At 29.5% G+C, this 10,302-nt stretch overlaps 1 protein-coding gene across 1 annotated transcript; it reads right to left on the bottom strand.

The window, feature by feature from the left end:
- Window positions 1-608: 608 nt before the first annotated feature.
- On the bottom strand, window positions 609-1,898 carry LOC136086826 (uncharacterized). Its single transcript, XM_065809318.1, has one exon. The coding sequence runs from the start codon at window positions 1,896-1,898 to the stop codon at window positions 609-611; it is 1,290 nt and encodes a 429-aa protein (XP_065665390.1).
- Window positions 1,899-10,302: the final 8,404 nt, after the last annotated feature.

The following is a 10,302-nucleotide window of genomic DNA, read 5'->3' as shown; positions in this document are numbered from 1 at the left end:
ATTTTCTAAGAATTTTTCTTTTTAATATCAAAGTCTACTTATAAGAGAAGACATTGGTAAGATAAAATAACTACTTTATTACTGGTGATAAACTTTAAAATTAAAAAAACTAATAATTGTGCAAGGAGACATCTTGACCCAGCCGTGGGGCAAGATGCTCCAAAGAGTGCATCTTGCCCCAAACCTTTTAAACAGTTGTTAAAAATAACTATCAGTTAAAATAAAAGCTATTAATAGTTCTTTATTAAAACTCTTTACATTTTATTAAAATAACTGAAATGTAAAAACTGCAATTATTCTATGCAATTGTCTTGAAGATAAATTACTTTTTTTAATTTATATCACTAACATAAATGTTCAAATAACATATACATGATTATGATTCACAGTAGTAGCATAAGTCTGAATCATCTGAACCACATGAAAAGTGGTACCAAGATGTACATTTACTACATTGTGTCCAATCATCAAATGGTGGCACATTGTATGGACAAGAGCATATGGTGCATAGAGTTGTATCAGTGATAAAAATTTCAGAGGCAGAAACCATATCTTTCTTCTTTTTCATTTGTTTCTTTATGCCATTAGGTCTTTCTGCTTTCTGCTTTTCAGGCTTTTTCACCTTTTTTGTCTTGAGGCAAATTAGGCAATTCACTAGATTGCTGACAGATTTTCAATGGCTCAGCTTCATTAGTGAGCAAAGCTGCTTCAAAGGCTTTATCATTAAAAATAAGGTCATTTATTGGGTACAAACCAGAGCATCTAAAACCATTGATTGCTTTGTCAATGTTTGCAGTAAAGTTGTAGGCAGTTGCAAAAATACCTGCCATGTCAAAAAATGAAATTCTATGCCCCTGATGTGATAACATCCAGTTGCTTGCTGCTGTATTGTAGCCAACTTTAAATGGTTTAAAAAATGTACGATCTAAAGGTTGCATCTTGTGTGTACAATGAGGTGGAAGAGTTATGAGATGGATCCCATTGTCACGACAAAAGTTAATGGCCTTAAGTGTGTTGTGACTGTGATGACCATCAAGTACAATTAATTGCTCATTAGTTTTAGATGCATGAGTCACAGAAACAAAATGTGTTAACCATTTAATGAATAAAGATGAATCAGTCCATCCACTGCAGCTAACTCTAATAATGGAGCCTGAAGGTGCACCAACAGCCAGCCTATCAGTCATTTGCTTACGGGGAAATATAAATAAGGGTGGGACATAAGTGCCACTTGCACTCATTGCACACACAACTGTCACAGTAGCACCTCTTTCTCCACTAGTTATTTTCGAAACTTGTCGTTTGCCTTTTGTTGCAATTATTTTTCCTGGCTTATGGACATTTGTGATTCCAGTTTCATCCATATTCCAGAGTTGTTTGGCTAAAAACTTATGTTCCTCAAATAATGACTTGTATACTGAAAAAAACTGATTTACTTTTGGTTTATTGAAGCCAATGGCTCTGCTTATACTGGTGGCTTGTGGAGTTCGAATAGAAAGTTGTGGATTGCAAGACATGAATCCTCGCAGCCAATCCACTCCTGCCATTTTTGACTCTTTATTAAAAGGATTATCGATTCCCATTTGCTTAGCAAAATCATATGCTAGGCAACGCACATCTATTGTTGTCAAGCCAAATAATGCTGTTTCCATAATCTGAACTTGTGTAAAAATCTTTAATTCAAATTCTTTACTAAAAACAGGAAATTTTCCACCCAGAGACAAACCACCAGCTACTTTTACTTTTCCATCTCGATGACGTTGTAATGTTTTTTTATTAATACTAAATTCTGATGCAACATTCTTTAGACTGCAGCCCATCTTTATTACATCTAATGCTGACTTTATTCTATCATTTGTTGCACCTCTCTGTGTTTTTCGCACATAATTTCTCACCATTATTTGTAATATTTAAATATGTATCTAAAGAAATATTAAAACCTTAAAATTTTAATTATATAAACATACCAAAACATACACAGTATTATATAATTATTCAATACATTATTATTTTATACATTACATAACATCTATAAATTAACTCTCTTTGAGTTAAATAAGAACTTACTAAAGTTACATGTACATACAAAATTACTCAAGATTATTAACAATAACACGATGTTGCAATTATTAATGATGTTGCATGCTAAACGCAGCTCCTTTTAGTAGAAATTGTATTATGCGCATGTAATAATATATGAAGTTGTATTAATACAACTTCATTCAGCTGAATGCAATGCATATTTGTAAAAGTTTTACAAATATGTATTGAATTGCAGCAATAGCATGTGATACAGCTTCATTTTACTTAGCATATACATTATAACATTTACCTAATATATAAAATTATTTTAAAAAGCTATTTATAAATATGTATAATAGTTATCAACATATAAACCAACATATAAACATTGTCAATAACTAAATTAGTAAACGTTTTTATGTTCTAAACACACTTTAAAAATGGTAGAAATTCCGTAAAACCACGACGCAAGAAGCCCTTTGAGGACATCTTACCCCACGTAACCGAGGACATCTTGCCTCATATGTAGTGAGTGCAAGTTTAATACAAATAAAATTAATTTTATTGCTAAGTTATAAAATTTCTTGACTATATACTATTGTGGGATAAATTCTCTATAAAACAACACATTTCTTACCTTAATCGCATAAGTATTGCCAATCCAATAAACATTCAAAATTAGAAGCAACTTACTAACAAAATACTCCAAAAAGTAATAAACCAATTTAAACCTCACCTACCAGCAATATTAAAAACATTTTTTATTCCACAATTTTGTTTTAACTTTATGAATAGTATTATAGATGGATAAAACATTACCGTCCTATGATACTCTCACATAAGCAAAAAGACTTCTTGCCCCACGGGTCATCTTGCCCCACCCTACCCTAATTTATATATGTTTATTGTTTACATAAGTGTACACCCATTCTTAATGTTAGCTTCTTGTTTATATACATATAATCTTTATATTTTAATTTTTTAGTTGTTATTTTTTGTACTTACTTTTGACAATTACAAGACGTTATTTTTTATTGTACAATTTTTTGTTACCTTTAGTTAAATCGACAAGGTCTACCATTGGGAAGTTTGTATATATTATAACTTTTGTTATGAATCATAGTAACAAAAGTTTGAACATGTGTGTGTAAGTTTAACTCATTTTTGTTTAACTCTCCTTTAATCACTTGCTATAGTTAGTAATTTTGAAAACCATAAATTTTTATTCTGTGAATATATTTAATGCTAAAATTTTTTTTTTTTGCGGTGTCTTACTCCTTTTTTAACATTAAAACCATCTTCATCTGGTGCAGTTCGTAAGTTCAAAAAACCTGTTATGCATTCCTTATCAAATGCAACATTTATTTTTTATAATAATCTTTCAACCTTAGTTCCAACTTTAACTGCAACAAGTGGTAAATTTAAAAACTATTACTTTTAATATGTGTATGCATTTCTCAACAATCGCAATATTCATTTTCTATTTTTTACACTCAATATTTATATTCAATTTTTATATTCAATATTTATTTTCTATTTTTAATCTCAGGAACATCCTCATCTGCTACAATTGGTATATTTTAAATACTTTACCTTCTAATATGTGTATGCATTTTTTATTAATTGCAATATTTATTTTTTATTACAACTTTTTTTACCTTAGTTTTATTGTCGTCTGCCTCAAGTGGTATGTCTGAATAATAATACTTTTTAATATGTGTATCCATTTTTCATCATTTTCTATATTAATTTTTTATTACAACTTTTTAACCTTAAGCCCATCTTCATCTGGTACGATTGGTAAGTTTTAAAATTTTTACTTTCTTGTGTATGCTTTTTTTTTATCAATTGCTATTTTTTTCTTTTTTAAAACTTTTTTATCTTAGTTTCATCGTCCTCTGCATCAAGTGGTATGTCTAAATAAGATTACTTGTTAATATGCGTATCCATTATTCATCATTTGCTATATTAATTTTTTATTACAACTTTTTAACCTTAAGTCCGTGTGCATCTTCTACGATTGGTAATTTTTAAAAACTTTACCTTCTAATTGTGTATGCATTTTTCATCAATTGTAATTTTTCTTATTACAACTTTTTAACCTTAAAAAGTTGTAATAAGAAAACAACTGCAACAACTGGTATGTTTTAATCTGTAACAACTGGTATGTCTAAAAACTATTACTTTTTAATATTTTTGCGCATTTCTCAGCAATTGCAATATCTTTAAATGACAACTTTTTCTACCTTTAGTTCCACCTGCTCAACCTTCTGCTGGTAAATTTATGTATTAAAAATGTATCTGAATGGTTATCAAACTTTTATTATTCCTATTAATATTGTTTAATACATTTATAGTGTGTTTTCATTTGAATTCTCATAAAAGGAAAATCACTAGCAGTATTTAAATTTTTACTCTTATTAAAAATTTGTTTACCTATCAGTGATTTATTAGTCAATAATTTTATATATTTAGATAAACTTTAACAAGTAAAAAATTTGTATTAAGTGTTACATAATGCCATTTGTTACTAATATAATTATTATTTATTTGCTTTTAGAGCTTACATATGAAGCCTACAGGATTTACAGGACCCAGCATCCTGGATCCACCAGCAACAGGTTATATTTGCGTTGGATCCGGTTTGGGGGCAAAGATAATCCTCTTTTTAGATGGCCCTATTATCCCCCAAACAGGAGTGCTGGGGATAGCAGCAGAGGTACTGCAAGCGGTTGTGGCAGATGAGGTCGACATAGGCGGAATGGTGGCAGCCATTATGTTAACTTCAATATAAACAATTAAAAAGTTAACATGGTGCCACCATTCCTTTATTTTTCTTCAATAATATGCAATATTAATTAATTTGTTTTCCTTATTGTCCCACTTTTTACATTAAATTATTCTTGGTATTTTTTTATTTTCACCTAATTTTTTTGCCAAAATAATTATAAAAAAGAATTTTAATAATTAACAAGTGTAGTAGTTGCAATAAATATTTTGCATGTTTTCAATGTTGTTTGTGATAAAATAAATTTAAAAGTGGTACCCATAGATAATTACCACTTTCAAATGCAAAGAAAGTGTCATAAGAATTTTATAGCCTATATTAAATGCAAGTTTTAACTTGTGAGTATCATTTTATATGTTAAGTGTTATTAAATGTGCAGAGTCTTTTGCGTACTTTTTTAGTTTTCTTATTTTATTTGATTTAAAATGTTTATTTGACTTTTGTAAAAATTAATTTATCTTAAAAGAGTTGGGCTTATATTTAAAGTTCCTAAAATATTGGTTTGCATTATTCAAATTTAAATATTAGTTGGACCATAGTTGAACAAGTACTTGTTTGTATTAAGTATGTATGATATTTTGTAAGTATATTCTTTTAAAAAATTTTATTTTCATGTTGTATTATTAATTGTTAACAATTTATAATATATTTGTGCATTACTTATCAATAAATTTAATTAAAATTAAAATATATTTGAAGGAATTATGGGTCCAAAAAGTAGTGGATGTGTGTTTGTGGATGCAGTGAAACACTATTTAGATGGAAACTTCAATTTGCGCAATCAAATATTTAAACACTTTAAAAATGAACATGTAATCTTGCCATTTACTAATAACGGTGAGCCAGTTGGTAAAACTCTTAAAAAAGTGAATGAGTTATTTAGCTTAAATATTAGTAAACGTCAACTTTATAACGTTCTTAACGTTGCCAAAAATTTACTAGCAATTATGCAAGGGATTGTTCAAAGTTTGATGCTTTCTGTAATCAGACTATTACATACCATTCACCGAGCGTGCTAATGAGCCAGAAAATACATCCTAATCAGAGTACTTCATCGACAACTGTTTCAGGATCTTCTGTTCTGTCACTTCATGAAGATATTGCAGTTTTACCTCTAGTCAACAGTGAACCCTTCTTGCCTGTAACATCCTTAGAAAATGAAACAAGAAAGCATACATCTAGAGAAGAAGTAACCTCTAAGAAAAGAAAACTCCTTAAAAGGTTATCATATTTATCTTCTCAGTTAGCGAGCTCGACCAGAGAACACAGGAAAAAAATAACAAAAATTAAATCATAATATAATAGTATGTCGTATAAGTTAAAAGTATTCATGCAAAGCATCAAAAGAAAAGAAGATATTATTAAAGCTTTGAGGATGGAAGTTAGAGAACTAAAAAAACAAATTAAAACATATCATTACTGTAGGTTAATTCGCAATCTTAAAGCAAAATCAAAGGCATCAAAAGTAAAAGAAAAACAAAACTTAATGCAGATAAAACTAAACATAATACTGATAGTAAGGCGAGCAAAAAGTTTATCGCTCAATTAGAAAACGATATGTTCCAAATAAAAGAGGGCCAAATTCAAAATGTTATTATGTCAGAAGATGATAAAAGTTACAAATGAGAATGATAATTTATGGCATGTTATTAGCAAATATTCCAACAGGTAATATTCCATTTCTAATTGCAAAAGTTGGGGAATATTTGGGAATTAACTTTACTAATATTTCTCATCGTTCAACTATTGAACAAATGGCTCGTGAGCTTGGCAGTATAGCAGAACTGCAAGCAGCAGAATGGGCTATGAGTAATTCTCATCTTACTCTTGGATTTGATGCAACAACACAAGAGGGTGTTTATATCAACTCTGTTTATCTCACATCTGAAAATAACTGTCAGGTCATTGCTCTAGACCAGTTACCCGGTGGAACAGCTGTTGATTATGAAAGCCATATATGTGGAGCAGTTGATCATTTAGCTTTTATTTTTTCAGATTTTCACTCGCTTCCCTTTAATGAATTTAGTAGTTCAATTATATCAAATATTTCCAACACAATGTCTGACAGAGTCTTAGTTAACCATCTTACTATTACCAAAATTTGTAATACATGGGGGAAGAATTTAAATGAGCTTAACTGCCATTTGCACCTTCTAGACACAATTGCAATTACATGTCGCGAAGTTTTGAAATCTCTAAAACTTGAACGTTGCAAATTGTTTGGATATGATTGTATAGCAGTCAAAATTGTGTTAGCAATGAACAAAATGAGGTTTAAGGGTGACAAAGGTGATCCACAAAGTTTTGTAAATTTTTTAGACAAAAAAAAACTACCTCGAGGTATTATTCCACAATATCGTGGAAACCGTTTGCACATACTTTTTCATACTTGTTTCATTTTTATAAAACACTATGCTGATTTTCTACATTATCTGACCATTGGAACAGTAAAATGTTTTAATTTACAACCGATTCTGCGAGAAGCATTTTGTAACGCAACTGCTATAAAACAAATGGGAGTGCTTGCGCTGTTTAGTAAACTTCTCAGTGGACCATAGATGACTAGATTTTTTCAGGTTTAGGGCAGCAGGGGGGAGGGGACGGCATACGCCCCCTTCAAAAAAAGCAATTTTATACACCACTAGTTACTATTTTTCAAAGTATTAAAATGTTATATTTGTTTTTTATAATTTACTCATTTTAGTAAATATTATAATATTTAAAAGAATATTTTTTTAAAAGAATATATATAATATTGATAGGGTGTGTTAGACCTTACTCACAACCTTACTCACAACCTTACTCACAACCTTACTCACAACCTTACTCACAACCTTACTCACAACCTAACACCTAACTTTAAGATAAGCCTTTAATACTCGCTTGTGATGGTGAATAAAATAATACTAATATGTTATTCCTAAATATTATCAATTTCATAAAAAAAACACTCTTTTAAGAAGAAAAAGTGTTTTTTTGTGAGGTGTCGGTGTTGGATTAGCACCCTCTCTGGAACCCGTGATGCGCCATTTACCTAGAAAAGTTTAAAATTAAAGCCCATTTTTACACCTATCTTTTGATTCCAAGTTATAGATTTTTGAATAAGAATTGACAAAGTTGTTACAATTTATGTAGAAAAAAAAAAAAATTTTTTTGACCACTGTTTTATCAAGAAATCCATATATTTCATTCCAAAATTTGCTTCTAAAAACGTCATAACTTTTTATAGAATTGTCTGATTTTTGTAATTTTTTCATCTTTGAAATACTGTATTTGAGGGCTTTCTAATGATATATAACATTCTAGTATTTGAATAATTTAAAAAAATCAGTCCACGTACCTAACAAAGACAACATGAAAAATGCTATTACAGCAGTAAAGTTAAAGCATATGTCTTTAAGAAAAGCTTGTTAAAATTTTAGTGTGCCAAAAGATTCACTATATCGGCGTGTTTCCAAGTAAATTAGTTTACAAACTAATTTACTTGGAAGATTTAGAAAAATGCTTCCTGATAACCAAGAACAAGAAAATAAGTATATTAAAGATATGGACAATTCATTTTATGGCTTTTCAATGATGGATATTAGATTGATAGTATTTGAGTTCTGCAAAAAAAAATTAATTCCAAATCCTTTTAACAAAGATAAATTAGCAGTAGAAGACTTTGTGCGAGGTTTTTATAACGACATCCTGATTTATCACTAAGAAAACCAGAAGCAATTTCTATAAACAGAGTATTTGGTTTGAACGAAGACAAAATTAAAATCTATTTTAGTAATTTAGAGAATTTGTTAGATAAATATCACTTTAAGCCACATCAAATTTTTAATTGTAATTAGTCTGGGATGTCATGCGTCCATAAGCCATTAAAAGTTATCTCATCTACAGGAAAACGGTGTGTTTTATCAGTGACAAATGAGGAAAAAGGAGTCACAACAACAATTTTATGTGCATGTAATTCTATTGGTCATTATATACCACCCATGATGATATTTAAGTGCGAAAAAAAGAAATTATTACTCACAGATAATGCTCCAGTTGGAACTATTCAAGGGTGCTCAGAAAATGGATGGGTTAATACTGATTTCTTTCTTGAATATATAAAACATTTTGTTAAACATGTACGATGCACCTTGATCAACAAAGTTTTATTTATATTTTATGGTCATCGTTCTCATACCAAAAGTTTAAAACTTATAGACTATGCTCGTAACAATGGGTTGTTTTTGCTATCGCTACCACTACACACAAATCATAAACTTCAGCCATTGGACCGTGGATTTTTCAAGATAATCCAGGAAGACGAATACTAATAGAAATTCTTGGAGAAATTTTTAATGAAGCATATTTAAGAGCTGCTAATATGAATAATGCTACTTCAAGTTTTAGAGCAACTGGAAATGTCCCATTTAATCGGCATTTATTAGAAAATGAATATCCAAGGACATCTTTGAGTGATAATAATATCAGGTTATCCACACCTCATGAAATTCAAATTTGAACGTGATAACAATAAAGAAAGTGAAATTTAACAGCAGCCAGAGTTGACTACATTTGAATTAATGAGTCATGATAAATTAAAGCCAACTGAAGGCTTTTTAGAGACCACTGCTACTTCATCAAGTTCTTTTAAAGACATACTTCAAATTCCAAAACTTTATCCTCCAAAAAGAAAATTAGCTGAAAAAGCTCAAATTATAACTAGTTCTTCATATAGGAAAAAAATTTTACTTAAATAGAACAATGAGAAAAAAACAATAGGAAAAAAAAAAGAACAATAAGAAAAAAAATTTACTGGAAAAGAACAATGACAATAAATTAAACAAAAAAAATATATAAACAAGAACAAAAAGAAAAGAAAATTAAAGAAATGCTTGATTGAAAAAGATGTAAACAATGAAGAGGAATGGTTTTGTCCAGTTTGTCAAGGTAAATGCTGCAATGGTACCCAAATTGACTGGATAGCTTGTTGTGTATGTACTGTTTGGGTACACGAAGACTGCACATTAAACAATGTTTGCTTTTTATGTGAATAGATTTTATTTAAATCTTTTGACTAACATGAAGCTTTGAAAATGCATTTTTTTATTGATAACTCTTATCATGTGTTTTGATTTAAAAGGCAAAATTATATTATAAAATGATACCTTTTTGTTTTTATTTGCATTCTTATATTTAATCAAATCGAGTTTATTAAAACTCCGCTGTAATTTTGTTGAAAATTATAATTTTTCATTAGTTTTTTCTTCAAATGAAATCTGTCTCACTTTGCTGGGGCAAAGTTTTTTTTTTGGTTTCCGGAAAAGTGAGACAGGGTAGTTTTTGTCATTTTGAACTTAATTATGTACCAATGCAATAACCTATCACCACAAATATTTAGGAGATCATAAGACCCATATTGTGCTAGTGGCCTGCAAAATTTCTTCTTGTAAAACGTGATTCTTTTCAAGTTATCAACATTCTCCCTGAAAAGTGTCTCACTTTGCCCCAGG

This window comes from Hydra vulgaris, chromosome 11, assembly GCF_038396675.1.
Source record: "Hydra vulgaris chromosome 11, alternate assembly HydraT2T_AEP".
In the NCBI taxonomy this organism is placed as follows: Eukaryota; Metazoa; Cnidaria; class Hydrozoa; order Anthoathecata; family Hydridae; genus Hydra; species Hydra vulgaris.
Note: the sequence above shows the minus strand (reverse complement) of the source record. Positions and strands in the feature narration are given on the sequence as shown.

Coding starts and splice junctions, on each gene's coding strand:
- LOC136086826 (XM_065809318.1), bottom strand. CDS start 1,898: ATGGTGAGAAATTATGTGCGAAAAACACAGAGAGGTGCAACAAATGAT.